Source organism: Hipposideros armiger, unplaced genomic scaffold (assembly GCF_001890085.2).
Source record: "Hipposideros armiger isolate ML-2016 unplaced genomic scaffold, ASM189008v1 scaffold_943, whole genome shotgun sequence".
NCBI lineage: Eukaryota > Metazoa > Chordata > Mammalia > Chiroptera > Hipposideridae > Hipposideros > Hipposideros armiger.
The window spans coordinates 472243-497759 of record NW_017732293.1 but is presented as its reverse complement, the minus strand read 5'-3'; the positions used below and the strand labels follow the sequence as shown (position 1 = coordinate 497759).

The following is a 25517-nucleotide window of genomic DNA, read 5'->3' as shown; positions in this document are numbered from 1 at the left end:
CAAGCTAAGCCATCTGAAATGATCTTTTATTAGTCACACAGGTAGAGGGATACAATGTGATTAGGTCTGACAAAAGATTTAATATTCTCCCAGAATTTGAACATTGTATATATTGGGTTGTCGGAAAAGTCAGGACGCATTTTTGCAACGAAAAACAGAAAAAATACGTCATGACTTTTCCAACAACCCAATATATTATCTTTACAGAAAGCCTTCATGTCTTTTTTTATTTACCAAAAATGATGTCCTCATTATTCTTTCTCAAATAAGAAATAATGCCCCAATAGGAAATACTTTGTACATGGTAAAATCCAATATTATGTGATTGTTTCTACTCTGCAATATTTAAAATAGTCTACACTCAAACTGAATTATTTTTCTCATTAGGGTTTACTTTCTAGGAGTAGGAAAATTTGAGGAAAGGGGATAGGAAAGACACCCTTTGTCATGTGGCACACTCATTAATTTGTTACTAATATTTAAATTTGTGTGCTTTTACCTACTATGGTTTTTAAATGCATTTTAAGTGCAAGTAAATCATCCCAGATGTCCAAATTCAGATGAAAGCTCTCTTACCCAATTTTCGGAGACACTGTGCAAACTCTAGACAATTTCAGTACATTCATTCACTAGCAGACATTTGGCTATTACACTGGGGAATATGTTTTCTTTTTTGTCCAAGCTGGAAAGGAATATAGATGTCTCAAATGGAGTTTTCTCAAATTCTTCAAAACTCTCCATTGTACAATGATTTTTTATTAACCTCAAGAATGCGGCTAAATAAACAAGCCAATTGCACGAATGGGAAGTCTCCATCCTCTCTCTAACTCTTTACTTCCCAGGCTCTTCAGCCAATCTATTCTCATTTCTGTCTCCTGTCTGCAGTAACTGCCTTTGTCAAGGTCAGCACATGCCTTCCACATTGGACAATTCAATGGTCACATGTTCTTTGACCCAAAACAGCATTCAAAACTGTTGGCCTTTCCTCAGTTCATTAAATACTTCCTTGTTTTGGCTTCTAAGACCTGAGGCCCCCTACCTCACTGGATGCCCCTTACTGGTCACTTTTGTAGGGTTTTCAATCTCTATGTGGTTTCCATACTGTTGGTTCACGCAGGTTCCTGCTCTCCTCCCTGCTACACTGTTCCCCTAGGGAATTGCCCCATTGGTTTCCCCTGTGTATTTAATGCAAATGATCTTGTTTGCACCTCAGAAATAATAAGTCTCATTCAAAAATTTTACTTCCATCCCATGCTGAAACCTCGTCCTCCTTTAGTGTCCCCAATTTAGTACCCCCATACTATGGTAGTAAATGTCACCGTAGTAGTGTCCTGTGACTGCTGTAACCATTACCGCAAGTTTGGTGGTGTAAAAGAGCAGCAACGTATTCTCTCACAGTTCTGGAGGTCATAATCAGTTTCAATAGAGCCGAAATCAAGGTGTCTGCAAAACCATGCCCTCTCTCTGGAGACTTGCAGCGGTTCTCAACCTTTCACAGGGGTCACCTAAGACCATCGGAAAACACATATTTTCGATGGTCTTAGGAACCGAGACACTGCTCCTCTATCTGTCTCCAGGCCCACATGCAGATACGCCCACAGACGAGTACCCGGCGACCCCTGTGAAAGGGTCGTTCGACTCCCACAGGTTGAGAACCGCTGCTCTAGGCATATCCATTGCTTGCCTCTTGCAGCTTCTGATGGCTCCCAGCGCTCTTTTACTTGTGACCGCATCATTCCCAGTATCTGCTTTTCTAGTGTCATCGCCTTCTCTTTTTCTGTGTTCAAACCTCCGTCTTCCCACCTCTTATAGGGTATATGTTGATTGCATTTCAGGCCCACCTGGATAATCCAGGATACTCTCAATATCCTTAACTTAATCATGTCTGCAAAATTGTTTGTTTGTTGTTTGCCATTCTAGGTTCCAGGGATTCAGACATGGGTATCTTTTTTATTTATTTATTTATTTTATTTTTTTTTACTTAATAACACTTTTTTAAAACTGTGGTAAAATACACATGAAATTTACCATCTCAACTATGTCAAGTGTCCATTTCAGAGGCATCGAGTACATTCGCCTTGTTGTACAGCCGCCACCACCATCATCTCCGGAAGTCTTTTCATCTTGCAAAATTGAAAGTCTATACCCATTAAACACTAACTCCCCGTTCCCCCTCCCCCCATCCCCTGCTCACCACCGCTGTGCTTTCTAGCTGCATGGATTTGACCACTCTACATACTTCATATACGTGGGATCATGCAGTAACTATCCTTTTGTGATTGACTTATATCACTTAGGATAATGTCCTCAAGATTTATCCAGGCTGTAGCAGTGCCAGAATTTCCTTTCTTTTTAACGCTGAATAATACGTCATTGTATATGTCACATTTTGCTTATCCATTCCTTCATCCATAGATACTTGGGTTGCTTCTATGTTTAGCTGTTTTCACTAATGCTTCTTTGAGCATGGGTGTACAAATATTTTTTTAAGACCCCACTGAGCATATACCCAGACGTAGAATTGCTGAATCATGTGGTAATTTTTTTTTTTTTTTGAGAAACTGCCACACACCATTTTCCATTCTCACCAACACTGTGCAAGGGTTCCAGTTTCTCTATATCCTCACCAATGCTTGTTGGTTTCTGTTTATTTTAACAGTAGCCATCCTATTGGGTGTGAGGTGATATCTCATTGTGGTTTTGATTTGCATTTCCCTAATGATTTGAGATGTTGAGCATCTTTTCATGTGCTTGTTGGCCATTTGTATATCTTTGGAGAAATGTCTATTCTAGTTCTTTGCCCATTTTTCAATTAGGTTGTTTGTTATTTTGTTGATGAGTTTTAGGAGTTCTGTATTTATTTTGGATATTAATCCCTGATCAGATAGATGATTTACAAATATTTTCTCCCTTTCTGTGGAATTTTATTCTGTTCATAGCATCTTTTGATGCACAAAAGTTTATGTCTATGCAATTATTTTTAATTTTTCAGGAAGTTCAACTTGTGTATTTTTTTTTTATTATCTGTGCCTTTGGTGCCCATCCAAGAAATCACTGCCAGATTCAGTGTTGTGAAGCTTTTGCCTTACGTTTTCTTCTAAGAGTTTTATAATTTTAGGTCTTACATTTAGATCTTTGGTCCATTTCAAGTTAATTTTTGTATATGGTTCAGTTTCATTTTTCTGCATGTGGTTACTCTGTTTTCCTAGCACCACTGGTTGAAAGACCTGTCCTTGCTCTACTGAATGATCTTGGCACCCTTGTCAGAAATCATTTGGCCATATATGAGAGTTTATTTCTGGGATCTGTATTCTATTCCATTGGTCTACGTGTCTGTTTTTATGCCAGTAGCACCCTGTTTTGATTACTGTAGCTTTCTAGTAAGTTTTGAAATCAGGAAGTATGAGTCTCCAGTTTTGTTCCTCTTTTACAAGATTATTTTGGCTATTTTGGGTCACTTGAGATTCCTTATGAATTTTAAAATAGGTTTTTCTTATTTCTGCAAAAAAAGGCCTTTGGGAGTTTGATAGGGAGTGCATTGAATTTATAGGTTATTTTGGATAATGTTGACATCTTAACAATATCGAGTCTTCCAACCCATAACCTGAAATGTGTTTCCATTTATGTCTTTTTTAATTTCTTTCAACAATGTTTTTTAATTTTCATTGTATAAGTCTTTCATCTCCTTGGTTAATTCCCAAGTATTTTATTCTTTTTCATGCTACAATAAATGGAATTGTTTTCTTAATTCCATTTCCTGTTTGTTCGTTGTTAGTGTATAGAAATGCAACTTCTTTTTGGGTGTTGACTTTATATACTGTTACTTTGCTGAATTCATTTATTAGTTCAAACAGATATTTTTTGGTAGAGTCTTTAGGGTTTTCTACATATAAGATCCTATCTGCAAAGAGAAATAATTTTACTTCTTCCTTTCTGATTTGGAGGTCTTTTGTGCTCCTGAATTTGATTTGCTAGTATTTTGTTGAAGAATTTTACATCAATGTTCATAACGGAAATTGGTCTGCAGTTTTTGTTTGTTTGTTTGTTTTGTTTTTTGTAGTGTTTTTGGTATCAGAAAATGCTGGCCTCATAGAGTGAATTAAGAAGTCTTCCTTTCACTTCAGTTATTTAGAAAATTTGAGGATTGGTGTTCGTTCTTCTTTAAATGTTTGCTAGAATTTACCAATGAAGCCATAAAATCCAGGGCTTTTCTTGTTGGGATATTTTTGATTGCTGATTCTGTCTGCTCCCTAGTTATAGGTATAGTTAGGATTTCTGTTATTTTGTGATTCAGTCTTGGTAGGCTTTCTGTTTAGCAGAATTTGTTCATTTCATTTAGGGTATCCAATTTGTTGGCATATAATTGTTCATAGTACTTTCTTATAATCCTCTTTATTCCTGTAGTATCTGTAATGTTCCCACTTTCATTTCTGATTTTCAGTTGTGTCCTTTTTCTTTGTTAGTTCATCTAGCTACAGGTTTGTCAATTTTGTTGATCTCTTGAAAGAACCATCTTCTGGTTTTGTTGATTTTCTCAATTATTTTTTCATGCTTTATTTCACTTATCCTTGTTCTAATCTTTGTTTATTTTCTTCCTCTGGTAGCTTTGAGTTTAGTTTATTCTTTTTCTAGTTCCTTAAATTGTAAAGTTAGATTGTGAATTTGAGATCTTTTTTCATGTAAGTGTTAATAGCTATAAATTTTCTCAATAGTACTTCTTTCACTGTGTCTTATCAGTTTTAGGATATCGTGTTTTCATTTCCATTTGTCTCAAGATATTTTCTAATTCCTCCTGTGATTTCTTTTTGGCTCCATTGGTTGTTTGAGTATGTTGTTTCATTTCCACAAATTGCTTTTCCAGTGTTCTTTCTGTTATTGATTTCTAACTTCATCCCATTGTGGTCTAAGAAGATACTCTGTATGATATCTAACTTTTGGGACATGGATATCTTTGGGAGGGCATTATTTATCCTATCACAGTCACTAATTTTTATCCAGTAGTTTATACTAAAGCTAGGAGTTCCCCTTGATAACGCTCTTGACCACTCTAATACAAGCCACTCTCTATTTCACTGTCCTGCTTTATTTCCTCTATAGCACTTAGCACTGTCTGAATTTTTAAAATTTGTTTACATGCATGCTTTCGTATTGTCTATCTCCATTGTTAATTCTTGAAGGCAGGGATCACTTATCAAGTTTAGAGCTATATCTGCAGTAGCTAAAACAGAGTCTGGCACACAGGAAGTAATGAAGACTTTCTGAGTCAATTTTAATTAAGAAAAGTTGGTTCACATGTGTATAGTGATTAGTATGAGCCAGCGCATTAAAAATATCCATTAAATAAATCCTCACAACCTCTCTATGGAGTATGTACTACTAATTTCCCAGTTTTCAAAATCAGGTAGTAAAGGAACAGAGAGTTTAAGTTTCTTTTCCAAGGTCGCACATCTAAAAAACTATGATCCTGAATTTAAACCCAAGCAGTGTGGCCATAGTATCTGATTCCTACTGTCTCCTTTTTACTTGTTCTTTTTGAATCATTGCCTTCCATGCAACACTTGTGATTTTAAAGTACATGTCATATATAAACAAATTTTCCTTGAACTTACCCCAAATTCCTTCCCCCTGCTCTTAATTAATGTGATCAATTGTTGTATAGAATTAATTCAGTGGCATACAAATCACGAAATGACAGTTTTGTTTTCCAGTCATTGCCTCCAAGTCTGCCAGATTCCATCCGCTTTCCCTGACGCAGATCTCGAAACATAAATCTCCAATCGCTTTTTGTTATTAAAAGACCTTTCAACTTAAAAATGGAATCACATATTTGTGTTAAGTGTCTGACCTTATTAATGTCAGTTTTCCTTGTGCTTAGTATTAGGCTTAGGCCTAAGTTACCAGAATCTTTTCCTTGTATAAGGAAATAGCATCAGTGCCCCTAAGCATCCTGAGTACTAGTCTGGAGATGAAATCAAGGTTGAAAATACTAATATGTTACCATGTTTATTCAAGAACCCACTAAGTGCCCTTCCTTGCTTAAGTGAGGAAAAAAACAATTATTCGGATGACTAGTGGGAGGGTGCACGAATGAAGACAGAGACCAGCTGTATAATCTAATCAAGGGGTTAGGAGTGGGAAACACGCAATGCTTTCTAGAGACATTGACGAAGGTGAGCTGTTGAAGCTTGTTGGAAAGTGCATGTGAATGTTGATAGAAAATGAAGATTCAGGGATGACTTCTATGTTGCTTGGTTAAACAACTTTGCGACTAATGATGGCATTTACTGAGATAGGGCCCATGGATCAGGGGAAACTTTGGAAAAGGAAAGAAATGACATGGTACTAAAATCCTCAATTTCAAGTGTAAAATGCTAGATTTCAAGCCTGTGATACGTATTTTCTGCCTAAAGAATGGGAGAGAATACATATCATAAATCATATTTCCTAAAGGCTCCTTCGGGCATTGGTAGGAAGTCATTGAAAAATCTTCATCTGAAATAGCATTAGCAAAAAGAAAGGAAAATAGATCATATCCTGGCAAACTGATCGTTCTGTAACAAATTAACTTGTCTACATCAAACTATATATTATCTCATAGGAGACATCTAATTTCCTTCCAATCCAGTTATTCTTTTTCATTACTCTCTCTTTGAATTGTATTCCCATATGCAGTTATCATCTGCTTTTCTGAAGATCGTGACTTTATTATTTGGTTGCTAATTTAATCATTTATCAAAAAGCCTAAAAGGGAGAGTAAAGTAGGTCAGATAGATCATATGTTATATCTTTACAAAATCATTATAGCTTATGATTTTAGAAAATCTAAAAAAAAAAAAGATCATATGGGTCAACTTAACCTTGCCTGAAACTGTGCATACAACCCACTATGGAAAACACTTCTCAGTAAAAACAATTAAAAATGTTGAGGAAAACACAAAAGGAGGAAAAAAGAACACGTTTTAAATTACCTCCAAACTGGAAAGAAATTAAGGAATCCTCACATACTAAAAACAAAGTGAGAACAGGAAGCCAGAGCATTTGGCTGCCTGAAGCCCCACTTATGCTTAATCCTGGTGACCAATTTAGTTTTGGAGAGCCCAGGGATACTGTGGACGGAAAGCAGAGCCTAAGGCCTTTGCAAAGTAGCGACTCTCATGCAGGAGACCCCTGCATGAAGCAGGACCCCAAAGGGCTACAAGCTCAGTGCAAAGGGGAGAGAGAAATGCACCTAAAAGGAGAAAGGAAATTTGTCTGTATTAACATTGATAATAGGCAGAGATAGAAAATCCACTTCCCTGTAAATTTGTAACCGAAAGCAAATGTTCCTACAGATTTGCAGCACCAATTCACTCTAACTACAAAGTCTGAAACCCTCAAGGCATTTATTTTAATGAGGTTACTAAGGTGGCTGGCATATGCAAATGCAAATTTTTTTTGAAGTAATACACCTTTAAACTAGGCCTCAAAGGGATTCTATAAATTTCAACAAATAAAATTCTGTGATTTAAAAAAAAAATTCAGAAAACACAAAAAGAAATAGACACTATAAACAAAACACAGTAAAAATATGGGAGAGCAGAATCAGTCAGACATGTATATATTTGTATCGTATACAGAAAGTAGAACAATTTATGGTCGATATGTTTAAATATATAAAAGAAGGATTTACCAATAAGAATAAAAATTGACTAAACACATATTCAGCAAATATAATTTTTTAAATGAAATTTTAAAAACTCAATCAGTAGAAAACAAGACAGGATAAAAATAACAAAAATACACAGCAAGCAGAAAAAAAGAAAGCACAAAATAAGATGGTATAAACAAACCAAAACATGCCAGCATTCTTAAAAAACATTTAAAAATTTACATCTTTAGTTGAAAGACAAAATTTGTAAGACTGGATTTTAAAAATAATTTAGGTATATGGTATTTTTTAGGAAGTTTTTTTCAGGCATCTTTATTAGAGATTTTTCAAAAAATATTCCTTTATAATTGTGCCCTGAATATAAATTGAAATACGGGAGGTGGGGGGAGGAGGTGGGGTGGGGAAGAAATTATACTGGCCATAGTACAAATCTAGGCCAAAAGGATTTCTCAAAACATTTATAGACTTTAAAGGAAATCATCTTTTAGGTAAAATCGTTATTTTTAAAATCAATTTAGTGTTATCTGAAGTATATTGTGTTGTGGATGGTAATAGTTATTTGCAAAGTGTTGAGAGTTTTCTGTCAGCGTATTTTTTTTCAAGTTTAAAATTCAAGGTAAAAACTAATATTTATATATTTTTCATAAATCGGAAAATATGTATGCTTAATATTTTATCTGAAACATACTTTATATGCAGTACATGATAAAGAAATTATTAATAGACATTAAGATTGATGAGATAAAATTTCAATAATTTTATTAATACATTGCTTGTAATAATGTGAATATGAGCACCAGAAAGACCCCTCAGTGGACCAGAAAAACCTTACAGATAATGAATAATTTATTTAATTAATTTAAATAAAAATGCAAATGACAAATAAGCAAATGAAAAATATCTTTAACCTCCCTAGCAATAAAACAAGAGATTTAAAAGAAACAAACTTAGATTGTTCAAAATTTAACTCCTGGTGTATCTCCTCACTCATTTCTTTTGCTAGTCTTTCCCATCTCATTATTTGCCATCATAACCCACCCGTTTCCTCATCCTAGGAACCTGGCGTCATACCTGACACTTCCTTTCACCCAGGATGAGAAGTCATCATCATATTTTATAAATTTCACTCCTAAATTCCTCTTGATATTTTTCTCCAGTACCCTAATCTAAGCCACCATCATTTTCAGCCGGGTTACTGTGTTAATGTCATATCCTGTCTTCCCTATCCAAATTTGCCCTACCTCAGCCCATTTTCTGCACAATATTGTTCAAAATCCCTTATAGCTGTACATTTTTCCCCCCTCAGGGAAAAACCCTCAAAATATTAACAAGGCCTATCAGGTCTGGCTGTTCCTTACTTCTCCGGCCTCATCTCTTCGTGGCTCACTTCAGTGCGTTTGGCGTCATGCACACTTGTCTCCGAAGCTCACTGAGCTGCATTGAGCTTTAAGTCCTTTCCATTAGTTGATTCCTTAGTCCTGAGTGCTCTCTCTTCTTCTCTTTTCCCCTCGCTAATATCTTCAGTAAATCACATCCTTCAGGCAAGCCTTCCCTGACTCCGCCCACACAAGCTTCAACATAATTAGGATTAGTTAGTGACTTATGTAACTGGTTTAATTTCTCATTCACCAGTTAGATTATAAATTCCAGGAAGCCAGAGAATATATTTATACTGTTCACTTTGGGAGGTCCCAGGACTCTGAGTATTTCCTGATTTCTAGCTGATACTTGATACATATTTATTTAGTCTTGATTAAATATTATACAAGAGGGAGGTGCTTCCAAGAAGGTATTCAGAAATGGGCACGCTAGTCACTGTTATGGAAACATAAATTGATGCAACCTTTGCAAAAATCAATTTGAACTTGTTTTTCCAAATCTACAAGTGTTCAATTTCTTTGGCTCTGTAATCCCAAATCTGGGACTCTATCCAAGGGAAATATTCAGATATACACATAATTAGTGTACAGTATATTTATCTGAGCATTATGTACAATATAAAAAACTTGGAAACCCTCAAACATTCAATAAATAGAGATTAGCTAGAATAATACTTGGGAAGACTTATTGGCTTAAAACATTTTCATAGAATTATGACATAAAAAAGAATGAACATGTAAATATTTTTTTGGAAGAGAATTCAATCATATGGGAGAGTCTAAAGCTTAAATTAAAAAAAATTAACAATTTGGAAAAAAATAAGAAGGAATCTTTAATTTAAATTGGTAATCATGACTTCACACTTCCATGTCATGAATCTTATTTAAATAGTAGCAGAGATCAGTTCAAAACAGAAATAGAGAAAAAATATATATAAACAATGTTATTCTGTAAAAGCCCATACAAATGGTAGCTGTCTATGAGTGAGAATTAGCATTTATCTTCCATTTTCGTACAGAGCAAATCACAAACTACGGATGTGAAAAGGTCCTCAGTTCTGTTTTTAAAACCAACACAATATTTTTTAAATTTTTTGTAATGAATATAATCCTGTCACTTTGATCTGTTAACATGTTGTTTAATGACCTTTCTTTAATGACACACTTTCTTGGGTGGCATAGGAGACCCGGAGCATGTAAAAGATGTCATGCCAGCCCTCACGTTATTCATAGGATCATTTCATAGACAGCACAGACACACACAGCCTTAAAATAAGAATATGTTAGGGCCCGGCCCAGTGGCGCGTTGGTTAAGAGCTGGCTTGGGACGCCAGCTCTGAGCAGCAGGGCCCCCGTTCGGATCCCACATGAGGGCCAGTGACACTGCCCTCTACAGCTAAGATTGTGAACAACAACTCGACCTGGAGCTGGGCTGCAGGGAGTTGCCGGCGATGGCATAGGCTGCAGCCCCTGCTGCAGTGGGCTGCCAAAAGCTACCATGTGTGACTGGCAGCCAGCGTGAGCAGCCGGCAGCCGGTATGAGCTGCTAAGAGCCACTGTGAGCAGCCGTCCAGTGGCTGGCGAGCAACTGCCTCACCCGGGAAGAGCACGATGCTAATACCAACATGGGCCAGTGAAGCAACATCCTCCACAACTAGACTGAAGAACAAAAGGACAGCAACTTGTCTGTTCCCCTTCCCCCGATTCCCCAATAAAATCTTTAAAAATATATATATATATATATGTTAAACGATAAAGGATTAAAGACCAAAAGAAGTGTTACAGACACCAAGGGTCCAGTGGAGGTTGGAGGAGGCCAAGATAAATATGGCCACGTGATTGTGGACAGTTTCAGGAGAGAAGGAGCGCTTGTGGCATTTGCTATGATCTTAGGCTTTCCCACCGAGGACGTGCCTCATGTGTTAGGTCAGGGGATTGATCCATTAGTTTAGAAATGAATGAAACACTTTTAATGAAGTCATGTGAAGTGGGTATTGATTAATGCTGCTCACTTAATGCTCGTATTATTTTTGAACCTCTTTATAGCTCTCCGTGACACTGGAAAACAGTCTATCAATAGCGACTGGAAGATTGAACACTCCGGAGCATTCAACTTAGCGGGAACTACTGTTCATTACGTAAGACGAGGCCTCTGGGAGAAGATTTCTGCCAAAGGTCCTACCACATCACCTTTACACCTCCTGGTATGAGGGAAAGAGTCAATAACATTGCGTAATCAGCTCCCTGTGGCGACGGACATTCCCACTGTGCTTGCTCTAATCTTTGTTCCAAATCTGAACCGTCAGCTAGATGTTTAAAATTATTTGGATTTTTAGGGATGTTTTAAATGTGTTTTAAATTGCGATATATAAAAATGGAAATTATTACAAGAGGAGCAAAATTTTGGGGGGACTCACCTACTCAAAGTAGAGGTAAATTACAAGCAATAGGGAACCTCTTTTTCCGAAAAGCATACAGATACTAACCAGAGTGGACGTCTGTGAAGAGAGTGCTATAATATGGTAAATCATAACATTTTATGCATCATGAAGTGGGCATTTTCTAAATCTATAAAATGCCTTTGATAAAATGGTACTGTTTCTGGGGAAAAGATTTGGTAACTATATCTAACAATGCTTCCATTTACCCTGTTCTGTTTCCTTACTAGGTTAATTGATTCCTGAAAGGAATTATGAAAATTGGGATGTTTGGGATAAGTTTCTTTGCCATTTATGTAATAAATGATGAGATATGAGGCAGGACAGTTTGCAGTAAAAGAAGCAGGACAGTGGGGCCCTGCGCCCAAGCTGATGGCAGGTTCAAATGCCCCTTTTAACCTTGACCTTTGCTGTCCATGCTAACGGCTCAGGAGCCAGAGGACTGACTGCAAAGCTGGAATGTTTTCCATCCTAGTGACAAAGTCTAAAATTCAGACACTTCAACACCTCTTTAAGTCCACACATAAAAACAACTCTAAAACACGATCCACTGACTCTTTATTTGGAGTGTGGTATGCCACATTATTTAATATCTCCACACAACTTAAGTTGAATTTGTCTTCAATTGGAGACATCTGTGTTGCTGGTCTAGGAGCCAGAGGTTCAAATCACATATTGGCCCATTTGCCTTTCCGACTTGAATGTGCCTGCAAAGCATCCGGGGTTCTTGATAAAAGGCACACTGATTCCTTTGCTCAGGGGTGGGCCCTGAGATCTGTGTGTCCAACCAGCTCCCAGGTGATGCCGCCCACACTGGTCCACGGACAACGCTTCAAGTAATAATGTTTTCTACAACTGCAATCGATAAGTTTTACCAACAGGGATTAAAGGAGCAAAGAGAGTTGCATGGGGACCTTCTGTTCCAAATCTTGATGGTGATGATGACAATGATAATAACCACCATTCACGGAGTGCTGAGTCAGACACTGTCCAAAAGTGCTTTATGTTTATTACAGCATTTAATCTTCCCAATAACCCTGGGTAAGATACTCCATTTTACTGATTGAAAAACAACAACTAAGTATGAGGAAAGTTAAGTAATGTGCACAGTGTCTCCCAGTAAGTGATTTAGCTGTGAATAAACCAGGTGTTAATTAATCTTCTATGCTGCCTCTCCTGCTATACAGCTTTTTCTACCAGACAGCCTTGGATCATACATGTATGTATACTTTGAATAATTATTTGTTCATCTCCTCACAATTCCTTCGGATTCTATTATTTCATGTGAATTGGAAATTCCACTCTGTGCCCCATGCCATCTGGAAAGGGAAAAAAATGACTAAACAAACATTGACCAATATCTGGGCCTTTCCATGATTGGGTCACTTATTTTTTTTAAATTTCATTTTCGTTTACAGTTGATGTACAATATTAGTTTCAGGTGTACAACACAGTGATTAGACATTTACATACCTTACAAAATGCTCGCCCAGGGGTTACTTAGAATCACAACATTCCCAACAACAAACATTTTTAACGATCAGATTGCAAGAAATGCCTTCAAGTTACCTGCCTTATATGAATGTTACCTACGGTTTTTTTTGTGGTACAAGACTGAAGCTCTTTTACTGAGCCTCTAATTCAAAATCTTAAGACAGTCTATGTGAGACCTCTGTGTTGGGTAGGGGGAGTTTTCTTGCTGCAGAATCCTTAATCTGACTGGTAATTACCAAGGTTTTTCCTGGAAGCATGAAACGTAATTAAAGTCAGTGAACTATGTCTAAAAGAAGGCATCTGTGTGACCTGGATTTATTCAGTAATCCCAGGGAAACTGTACTTCTAAGATATTTTTCTTTAATGACTATTACAGATCAAAAGCCAGCGCTGCATTTTGAAAGGCAATACCTTCTGCTGCCATGCTGCAGCCTGTACCCCTCGGCTGTAACACGGTCACACTTTCCTTCTTGCTAAAGCACGCTGCCAACTTCACATGGTTTCAGAGGGAGCTAATGGCGTTGTGGCCAATGTCTCTATTTTAAATGGCATTATTTACTCAAGGACAATTTAAAGTTCTATCAATGAAAATGGAGGGGTTTTTTTGTTTTTTTGTTTTTTTTTAGGAAAAATAGACACATTTTCATTTCATTAAATAGCTTGGCAAATAGCTGTTATGTATATGTTCATTTCATCAATTTAAAAACTATGTGGTAGTCTGGTTATGTCCATAGAGAGGGGAAGTCAGTGTCTCTCTTTCTCTGTCTCTCTCTTTCTCTCAGATAATTTAGCTGAAAGTCACTTCTTATTGGCAACATCAAATGAGGCAGTTCGAGTCAAAATAAGCACTATGATGTACTTGGAATTAGTTCCCAGTATGTTATGTATATGTGAATTTAAAAGCTATTATTTTTATTGTTGACATAGTTGACTTATAATGCCATCATGCTAATCCACATATTAAAATATTTCCTAGTATTTCTGTTGATATATTGAACAGAATTTGAAAAACGAAGTAAAGAATATTAACCTTGGGCTCCTTTAAACTTTTTCCCGTGGAGTGTTTACTCTGAATTACCTATCATTACAACTAACTCAATACAGCTTAATCCTCCGTCAGGCGCAACTGATCTCACAGATTCATTGCACACAAATTTTCAAATATCTAACAGTTAAGTACTGTGACTCATCACTTCCATACCTTCCCCCTCTGCCATAACCTGTCACCAGTCGTGTTTGTGGCTTAGTACAGTAAAGACGTATTTCATAGCGGCATCTTTGTGTGCAATGAATCTGTGAGATCAGTTGCGCCCAACAGAGGGTTAAATATTGAACAAAGTTCTCTAATAATTTAACATAATTTAAAGTTTAGATATATATGTTTTTATGTATCATGTTGTATTATATAGATTGCTTTCATAAATCCTCAGATTCATAGAAGTGCTGTATCCCTTGGAGTTGTTTGGCGTAATGTATTTCTAAAGAAACATATATTCTTACTCATTCTTTTATTTAAAATGAGTATATTTCAGCTCTGTTTCTTTCATTTAAAATATGCATGATTGCCCATGATGACCAGTTTTGGGCTTGGCGCAGGATACCAGGGGAGAACAAAATGGACAGGGTCCCTGCTTATGTCCAGAGTGGCCCAAAATTCAGTCATTCTCATACACCCTTTATGGTTTATTGCACTTTTTACATATGTGTACATAACTGTACTGTTAATATTTATTAAAAAGTTCATTTTCACATACATTTCTTTTTGAAGGAAGTGATCTTTAGTGCAAATGGAAAAGTAGTAACGTTGTCAAAATTAAAATTGACTGTATGCATCATGGAATGAAATTTGTGCCCTCCGTTGGCTTAGAAGTTCTCTGCCCTTATGGAGCGAAATGAGTCCCACAGTCTTCTATCCTCTCCCACTTTTGATCCAGGGACTTACTATTTCTTCCCGTTTTATATGAATGGGAAGGCACATTTGACATTAGATTGCAGGTTATATCTTAATGTTAGATAGGACATATATCGGTGTCCCCCTACCTATTGGGTCGTCAGGCAAGTCATGACACATTTTTGCATTGAAAAATAGAAAAATACGTTATGACTTTCCCGATGACCCAACGCATCATCTCATATATGTGCCATGCTTTGGGAAACTGTCTAGTCCATCAACTTAAAAGAAAATGATCTGGTATCTCTGACCTCATTCATGTAGGCTTTTCTTCATGATGTCTTTACCTCAGAGGTAAGTGTGAACTTCAATCTTTTCAGAAGTATGACAGTGTCAACAGTTGAGCAATAATGTCACATTTCTACTGTGTGTTAAGGAAGCATGCGCACCTTGCAATAAGCATTGGAGGGTACCGATATCATGAGTTTTATGCTTCACAGTGAACACATTCTCCTTGGACCCATCTGCCTTGATCACTTTTGTGTATTATATTGTAGGTGCTGCTGTTTCAAGACCAGAATTATGGCCTTCACTATGAATACACCATTCCGTCAGACCCTCCTCCAGAGAACCAGAGCTCAAAAGCCCCCGAGCCTCTTTTCATGTGGACACACACAGGCTGGGAAGATTGCGATGCCACGTGCGGAGGAGGTAAAGGAGTTGCCAATGTTTATCTTTCCAAAAGAGTAGTTGTCTTCTGATTAACCACGGGTAATCAAGACAGGTCCGCAAGCCCTTATCTCAAATTCCAAAATCCTCAAAGAACTGGAAACTGAAAGTTTTTTGTGATACAGTTAGTGGCTAAACACCTGAACTGGCAACATCTGACGAGAATTGAAGAAAGACTATTGAGAGTTGTTACCTATCTCAGTTAATATTACTTTGCATAAGTATTAATGTATTTGCTGACGGGGGCTGCCCTAGCTACCATACTGGTTGTTATGTCACATATATGCACTTTTATATCCACGTTTTATAGTCTACTTTTATATTTTTATAAAATCTTAAAAGTTCTACATTCCAAAGTACAACTGCCCACAAGAATTGCAGACTTGAAATGAATGTCGAGGTGCTGGGAAAGAGGAGTATTGAGTTTGCTTCTGTGTTGTCCACATACTTAAATTAAATATGTATAAAGCATATGAAGAAAAGAATTTAATTTTCCCAGTTCCTTTATTTTGATTTGTTTTAGAGTATGTCACTACTTTCAATAAGTGTAGAAGTATCCTGAAATTTCACTCAAAGATTTTTTATTTTTGTTTTCACGATAAAAGTTGAGGAGGCAAAAGAACAAAATTTCTTCAGCGTAACATGTAAAACTTGGAAACCATGTAATCCTACTGATGATTCGGCTGAGTACCACAGGCTGAGTGGACTGTCAGTTGCTTGCAGAACCAGTTTGTAGTTAGACCAAGGCAAGAGTCCCAGTCTTGAGACTTCCAATTCTGTTTGTATGCTATATGTTGGCAGCACTGTATTTCAGTTCTCATTTACACTTAACAAACTTCCCACTGCTCTGAAGTAACAGATGCCTTCTAACACTAAAAGGAAATATTTTATTCAATTATACACAAGTATAATATATACATAATTATCTGTATAATATAAACAGGTTTGTGCAAAGAAGCAGAATATCAATTTCGTTTTCTGGGCAAAGAAAGTATTGCTCTACTAGCCTAAATTTGCTGCAGGAGGAGTTGATGAAGGTGCATGAAGAGATGGGCATGTGAAAGGGAGTGTTTAGGGAAAAGGGAAACAAATTATACACAGAAATAAGTAGTATATTATAGTATCAAGTGCTGATAAGTACTCTAGATAAAAATTAAACAAGAGAGGGAAATAAATAGGGGATGCAAAGATGGGAGGGGTTAGGTGCAGGATGTGGTAGTCAGGCAAGGCCTCAATGAGAAGATCACACTGATTTTTAAAAATCTGAAGTAGGGCCGGCCTAGTGGCGCGTTGGTTAAGAACTGGCTTGGGACGCCAGCTCTGTGCAGCAGGGACCTGGTTCGGATCCCACATATGAGGGCCAGTGACACTGCCCTCTACAGCTAAGATGGTGAACAATAACTCAACCTGGAGCTGGGATTGCCATGAGTCGCTGGTGATGGCGTAGGCTGCAACCCCTGCTGCAGTGGGCTGTCGTAAGCTACCGTGTGTGGCCGGCAGCTGGTGTGAGCTGCCAAGAGCCGCCGTGAGAGGATATCCAGGGGCCGGCCACCGATCTGCCTCATCCAAGAAAATGCAATGATAATACCAACATGGGCCAGTGAAACGACGTCCTCCACAGCTAGACTGAAGAACAAAATGACAGCAACTTGTCTGTTCCCATTCCCCAGATTCCCCAGCACTGTTCCGCCCCCCATTACCAGAATAAAATCTTAAAAAAAAAAATCTGAAGTAAATATGAACAGGTGCCACCTAATAGGGTGTCTGGGGACAAAGAATTCCGAGCAAAGGCCCTGAGGCATGAGTAGAGCTGGCATGCTCAAGGGGTAGCAGGAATGCTGGTATGTTCTTCCTTTACTCCTAGTGATGTGAAATGCCATTGGAGAGTTTGAATAGAGGAGTGACTTTTTCTGGCTTATGTTTTTAACAGTTATTTCTGTTTCTGAGTTGAGAGTAGGTGTGATAAAGGAAAGGGTGGAAGCAGAGAGATCAGTCAGGGAGTTATTGCAATAATCCGAGAAAGAGACCGTAGTAGTTTGATCATAGTGGTAGCAGTGCAGGTAAGGGGAAGTAGTCAAGTTTTGTATATACTTTGCTGGTAGAACTAATAAAATATGTTGATCGATTGGATGTGGAATATGAGAAAAGAGAGATGTCAAGGATGACTTGTGATGGTTTTGGTCAAGCAACTAGCATGATGAAATTATCACTGACTTCCATAGGAAAGCCTGTGGCATAGCAGGATTAGGAGAGAGTATGATTTTTAGCATAGACTTGAGATGTCTATTGGATTTCTAAGTAGAGTGTCAAGTAAGCAGTTGGAAATATAAATCTGGGGTCAGGAGAGAAGATTAGGATATCAATTTACAATATTTGGGTGATATTTCAAATGCTATGAAGTCACATAAGGAGTGAGTTTTTGAAAAGGAAAAGAAGCTGTTGGAGGTTTGAGCCTTGGGACACTATATCATTTTGAATTCAGAGAGATCAGAAGGAACCACCAAAGCAGATTAAAATGAGTAGCCATTTTCCTCCAGTAGGAGGAAAAACAGGTAGATGAGAATGCTTTCTTGTAAGGCAAGTAAGAAAGTACTAGAAGACGAGAACGATGCAATATACAGACAATGTATTATAGAAATATACACTTGAAACCTATATAATTTTACTAACCAATGTCACTCCAATAAATTTAATAAAAATTAATATAAATAAATAAAATTTAAAAATTTAATAGGAAAAAAAGGAGAGAACGCTTAACTGTGTCAAAGCTGCTAAAAAGTAAAAAATAAGGTAGAGTGAGAATTGACTGTTATAGCTAAATATATGTATTACATCTTAAAATATATTTATTACATTTGAAACAAAGGGGTCAACAATGACCCTGTCAAAATTAATTTTAATGAACTATTTGGTTCAAAAAACTAAGTGGAGTGGATTCAAGAGAAAATAGCATGTAATAAATTGGGGAAAGGACTCAAGGTAACTCAGGAAATGTTGCTGAAAGAAGAAAACAGAAATATGGAATAATCGGAGGAGAATATGAGCCGAAGACATTGTTGTTTTTAAGGGGAAAATAACGTGATTATTTGCCAGTCTGCATTTTCTAGAATAGAACAGAAAACAAGTGATGCAAAGGAGAGAACAAAAAATGCCTGGAGTGATATCCTTGAGTAGAAAAGACGTTATGGAATGGAGTAGTTGGCTTTAGGTAGAAATAAGGACAGCCTATCACTAGTAACAGAAGAAAAGACAGTCTTTGCGAACTCACCCTGGGGCTCTTCTGATTGCATCATTTCATCAGTAAAGGCCATCTTGCTGGGAGGGAAGGTGGAAAAGGAGGTATTGGAATTTTGAAAAGATGTCACTTGAGAGAATGAATGCAATGGGTACATGGATTTTAATTGTGTTGTAGCAGTGATTGTCCACTTGAAGTCACTGGTCATGAATTTAGTCAGACACCAATCATTATAATGTGTGTTACCCTCCAGCTGTGTACACCGTGCAGATGTATTTGTGCAGTAAGATTGGGAATTGCCAGGTGAGTGTAATAAGATGAAAAGAGAATGAGGCTGACCTGAGGTTGTTTGTAAGGAGTGGGAAATGACTGGCCATGGGGTTTAGTTGCGTAAGGAGGAAAGTTAAGGCATGAGGGTCTTGAAAGACAGTGAAAAGGTGGGAGGATTGATGGCTTATAGGGCCTGGTAGAGTCAAAGAACTTTTAGACTCAGGGTACCAGAGGGAGAGGACAGGAAATACAGGAGATGGTGGCAGAAAATAGAGCTGAGACTATGAAGGGGCTCTCGTCATTGGTAATAACAAGACCAGGGACGCTGGTGGCCTAAGTAAAGTGAAAAGCAAGATCTCTGGGTTAGGGAGAGGGCCAGGAACAGAGAGGCCTTGGTGTTGGAAGAATCATTGAAATAGATATCGTAATTACAAAAATTGTGCTAGGAACAGTCATAAAAAATATAATAGGGCCAGCCGAGAGGCGCATTGGTTAAGAGCTGGCTTGGGACGCCAGAGGTCCCTGGTTCAGATCCCACATATGAGGGCCAGTGACACTGCCCTCTACAGCTAAGATGCTGAACAACAGCTCAACCTGGAGCTGGGCTGCTGTGAGTCGCCGGCGATGGCGTAGGCTGCAGCCCCTGCTGCAGTGGGTTACCATGGGCTACCATGTGTAGCCAGCACCCGCCGTGAGCTGCTGTCTAGAAGCCAGCGACTGATTTGCCTCGTCCAGGAAGAGCGCAATGATGGTGCCAACTTGGGCCAGTAAAGCGACGTCCTCCACAACTAGACTGAAGAACGAAAGGACAGCAACTCGTCTGTTCCCCTTCCCCCAATTCCCCCCCCCCAAAAAAAATATATATACATATATGTATAATAACAATGCTGCAGCTGAAATCTTAGTGTAAAGCAGGAGTGGCCCTGCAGTTTGTTTTGAGTAGAGTAAGAGGGCGAGTGGGTGGCATAGTCAGAACGGAGGTTTAGGAAGAAGAAAGGGAGAAAGGGCTGGAGGTGACAACGATGAGCAAGGACACCCACGCTGCCTCCATATCCAAAGGTGCAGGGGAGTCAGCAAGCAAATGGCCACCCACTGGATGCTGTGGGGAAGGCAAGAAAGTGTCCTCGAGGGAGAGAAAAAAGGTACCAGATACATCCAGAGGTGTGGAGGCTGGAGGGAGCAGCTTTTGTCAGAGCTCAGAGCTCTGGGGTTCTCTGACTCCCGGAGCCCATGGCCCTCTGGGGCCACCAGAGCAAAGACAGTTGGGGATAGCAGAAGGAGAGGATACAGAACATACTTTACACCTAAGGATATAGAGTAATTACAACAAAGTGGTTTCAAATCATTCTCGCAGTTTAAAAAATATCGGTCATGCGTGTCACCGTAAAGTGTTCATTGGCCATGTTTCTCCCAGGGCCCCGTGATTGCTGTGTGACTCGGGATCCTGTACCCTCCTGCCCTGCTAGGTACACCCAGCCCTGTTCCAAGCACTCTTCACTGATGCCAGGGCCCCCTTGAAAAGAATGACCAGCCCCCATCCAGTGGCAGGCTGTGGGGGAGTGGAGTGATGAAAAGGTTGATGGTTCCTGTTAGAGCACTGACAGGCAATCCTTAATATCTGTTTACATTGGAATTCTAGACAGGAAAATGTTTGCCCAGTGACTTTTATTATCCTCATTGTTTTTCTTCTATAATCGTGCATTAGAAGTAAGCATTCAGAACTTCTCAGCCTTCAGGTTGAATAAACAAATTATTAGGTTTAAATTTTTTCCCCCAAATCACCTTAATTTTACAATCTAGAATATGTTTTGCCTATTGCCAAACCTTAAAGAATAGAGATTCAATATAGTCTTTTAGTTCTAGAGTCAGAGGGCTTTTTGATATTAAGTATAGCTTAATTATTAATGAGAAAATTGAAAGGCAGAGAGGTTCACTTACCAAGGTCATGTGCCCATTGGGGGTGGAGCCAGGATTAGAACCCAGGATTCCTGAGTTTGTTTCCTTTCCTCCTCATCATATACTTCCTTAAAGAGCAGCTCAGGAGGCTTAATGTGATTCCCACAAAATAGGTCAAATCCCTTAGAGATTATATAAGTTTTCTTTGGATTGAAAGACATATTTTATTATAATCTGTTAAAACCAGACAACAAAGGATAAGAACCATATGATTTCATTCATATGTGGGATATAAAACAAACAAACAAAAAACTTCATGGACACAGACAACAGAATGATGGTTACCGGAGGGGGAAGGGGGAGGTAGAAGAGGGTAAAAGGGGTCAAATACTTGGTGACGGAAGGAGACTAGTGTTTGGATGGTGAGCACACAATGCAACATACAGATGATATGTTACAGAACTGTACACTGGAAACTTGCATAATCTTATTAACCAATGTCACCCCAATAAATTTAATAAGAAATAGCATTAAAATTTTTAAAAGTTTAGATATGTTCTTATTTTCACTTCAAATGGCTTGTTTTGTAAAACAGTCCTAATTATACACAGCCTCTATATGATTTGTGCTTGAATAGACCTTCCTTCTCAAAGCTGTTCCACTGTGTTCAGTCAACAGTTTTCAATTATCTCTGATATGTTAATAGGGTGCATATTCATTTCAGTGCCAAAATATTTCTGGGCTTTTGGATATATATTTTTTTGCAGTTCATAAATAAAGTGAATGGACAGGATTTCAGGAATCTCATCATTTCTGACTTCGCACTGTCGATTTTATAGCCAGAAAGAGCTTTGTAATCTTTCAGCATATTCATGAATTAAATGAGAGTTAAGTTCAAAGCACAGAACATTGGAAACAGATTTATGCAAAATTTATCTTCAACAGAAAAGAGGAATAATAGCACTATTCTACTTCACAGGAAAATATTAAGCAAGAGCAAATAAAGTATCACAAGGCAGTATAAAATTTCATTGTTTGACATAAGTCGTTTTTTGAATTCTATTGTAAGGCATTAGATTGCCAGCAATAAATGGAAAAAGAAAAAAAAAATGCCTAGTGTCATGTAGCTTAATTTTTATCGCAGTGATCTTCTAGTATCTCCAACTAAGTATCTCCAACTAAGTTTTAAAATAACCAAATTAAAATTACTTTATTATGCATGTCTATTAATTTATTAATACCAATTAATACAAGATATGAAAATCCTAAGACATAAAAATTCCTTCTTTTAGAAGGAATATTATTTTTAAATACCTAATGGATGCTGGTGGTCTCAAGTAAATATTTCCAAAGTTTAACATATATACACTTCTCATCACCATCTTTTCAAAATCTAATGATAATTCTAGAAAAATTTGAGTGGATATATCATTTTTTTAATTTTAGCATTGGCCATTGAAATCAGTATTTTTATTTTCAAACAGCTGAAAATGTATTTGTGAAAGAAACGTTTCCTTTGCCTTGGTGTTCTGAAACATCTAAAAAATCCCTGAAGTAATGTTTCAAATTTATTTTGGCACCTCCAAAGTGTGTTGACCTAAAAGACCTGCTTTAAGTGATCTTGGTCTTCAGAGGCATTAGAGTCGTGATCACCCCATAATACTTGAGGGTTGTGTGTGGAATGAACATTCCACGCGCTGCATGCAGTAACTGCCTTAGCTAGGATTTATCGTGATACCATGGATAAATTAGTGACCTAACACCTGCAATGAGGACCCCAAAATACAATAACCTCTTTTGAAATAAGTGGAGTTGAACATACTTTTAGGAAGTCTAAATAGATACAGTTTAAAGGGGAAACAATAAGCCAACATTCCACATTCTCCAAATTGGCCGCGATCCTGCCAGCTACGGCTCCCATGCTATTCAGCCATATCACGATACCTTAGTCTCGGCTTTCCTTGTTCATGGGCAGGTCCTAGGGAGATAGCCAAGCCTTTGGGATCAAGTTGAGGTAACATCGCCGCATACAAATGCCTGTATCTTTTTCAAGGGTGCACTTCTGTTTTTGCATTTTAAAGGCACTTTGCATGTACCCAAATAAGTGTTAGTAGCCAAAGAAAATACATCAAAGTCTATTTTTCTTGGCATTGTTTTATTGCAATGATATTTAAGACAATGTTGTATCCTACTTTCTTTACTTAAATTTATGGGAACATTTTTGTATTAATGTAAACTCTTCATAAACTTGAATAGCGAAATGGTAACCCATTAACTAGATTTGCTGTAGATAACTATTCTTCATGATTAGTCATGTAGTTTGCAGATGATTGTTCACCATTTTAGGAAACACAGTATTGAGATGAACCTCTTTGTACAGAAAGCACTTTGGGCTTGAATTGGTGGATGCTTGTATTTCATTCATTGATTCCTTTACCAGTACTGACTGTGCACTTACTGTTGCTGGGTGGTCCAAAGATGAGTGCTTTCTGCTTTTAGAGAAGTCACTGTCCATCTAGTAGGGCTCAGATAAAGAAAAAGTCACTATACAGAGTGATATGGGGAGATGTAGAAAGGCTTCCAGGGATATGCACAAGGGCAAAGGCACTGGGATTAGCGAGAATGTTTATTACTAGAGTACAAAATATGAGAATCAAGCTGTGGGAAATGATGTGACCAGAAAAGTAGAGGGAAGCTGGTTCACGAAGGCTCTTTTGTGTTATGCTAGCACTCATGTTACATTTAACTTGAAAGTTATGAGATCCCATTAAAATATTTGTGTATGGAAATGACAAGATCAGTTCGGATTATATATTGGGTGTTGGGAACAATACAAAATAAAAACTTTCTCACTAAAATAAACAAAATAGTCATTTTAATATTAAGCCCAAACCCTGAGGGAAAATAATAATTCATAGAAATATAAAAAGAATGGCTAAGAAGTAAATGGCATGACATGATTTTGGAAGTTGTTCAAGTTTAAAAAATGTATATGCTTTAAAAAACCCCAGCAGAATATGTATCTCTAAGAAATGCTCAAGGTCCTTCATCCTCATTGAAGTATGTTCACTTTTGATTCACTTGCTTGTTGCCAGTTTTTAATTCAATAAAAATAAATAAATAAAAATTTAAAAGAAAATTATGAAGATGAATATATGTAGTCTCTGTCTTACAGATGTTCCACAATTTAAAAGTTTGGAATGTCTAGTAACGTATAGAAAATTTCAATTATGCATATCGAAACACTAAACCCACTTTCAAGAATGTGTTTCTACATTTATGATGCAAGTTGTAGCAATATGATCTACCTGGATAGAATATAGTTTTATTAAAAATACACATTTCAGGAGTTAAACAGAAAACATAGAAAAAAAGTATCAGTTTATCTGTGAGCCATTAGGAGGACAATGTAATATCTAGTCTTTGTCAAATGTCTTCAGAGGACAAAGAATGAGTCAATAGATAAAAATTACCTTCCATTTTCAGATTTTTCCCTAGTGCAGTAATGAGACAAATACATAATAGTTATTTTATTTATTTTTTCATAATTGTATTCAAAACATCAAAACATTTCCCCAATACTACTTTAATGGGAATGACCCAGAGACAAAGTTAATTGCCATAAAGCAAATGATACACTGTCAACAGCCTGCAGCTACTCAGGGTTCAGGCAGAAGGCCAGTTACTTCATCAGTTTCTGCTCGTCCCCAGGTTCCACAGTACTGGATGCATTCTAAATACTGCTATTAAATGCTAGAATGGAAATTTCCTGTCTTGGCTGGGACATAAAAATATATAAAAGAAAAAAATCAAACAATAACATTCCCATATGGGTTTATGATCTTAGTTGTATTTTCATAGGCATGAAGTGTCTGTAGCTCAGGAATAGATTTTTTTCCCCCTGATTCTATTGTTTTTGTTCAATAAAATAAAAAAATAAAAAATTAGGGCTAAGCATCTCCTATCTGCCAAAAAACTTACGATGTGAGCTTCCTTGCTACATTGTGGAAACGTCCCAATTCATACTCAAACGCCTTCAGGCTTTCTTAGAGCACCCTGTAGGCGGGCTCCCTGAAATAGTGCTGATAGCTTTATCCTTTTTGATATATCAATACTTAAAAGATTTTTTTCAATAGCTCAATATGTTAGCTCTGGGCTAACAGAACTAAGGTTAGATAGCTTCTGAGGAAAGGGAAGAAGTGCAGTATAATTAGCCCTGAGTTATTTATTCCGTGGCTACATATGTGTTTATCAAAAGCCTTCCGGATAATGTCTGTCTGTCATCTTTTTGTGTTGTAGTTGGCAAAATGCCATTATTTAAATTAGTTTAGGCAGCTACATCTCATATTGTGCAAAAGAGTATCTTGTGACTATTGAAGACTTTAAATTAGATTTTTAAATGAACAGTTGTATTTCATGGAAGTAACATTTTAATCTTACTTTTAGGTTGGCATCATTGTAATGTAGAAATAATCCTTATATATACTACCATTATACAAAATTGGCATAATGTCTATCTAATATCTGTATCAGGTCA

General features: G+C 37.4%; 1 protein-coding gene across 1 annotated transcript in view; it reads left to right on the top strand.

Annotated features, from left to right (window-relative positions):
- Positions 1–25517, top strand: part of ADAMTS19 (ADAM metallopeptidase with thrombospondin type 1 motif 19) — a 92463-nt gene that overhangs the window by 26696 nt on the left and 40250 nt on the right. The window contains exons 7-8 of the mRNA XM_019630777.1: positions 11074–11231; positions 15408–15561. Of these exons, the coding sequence (XP_019486322.1) occupies positions 11074–11231; positions 15408–15561 (312 nt within the window). The remainder of the gene's footprint in view (positions 1–11073; positions 11232–15407; positions 15562–25517) is intronic.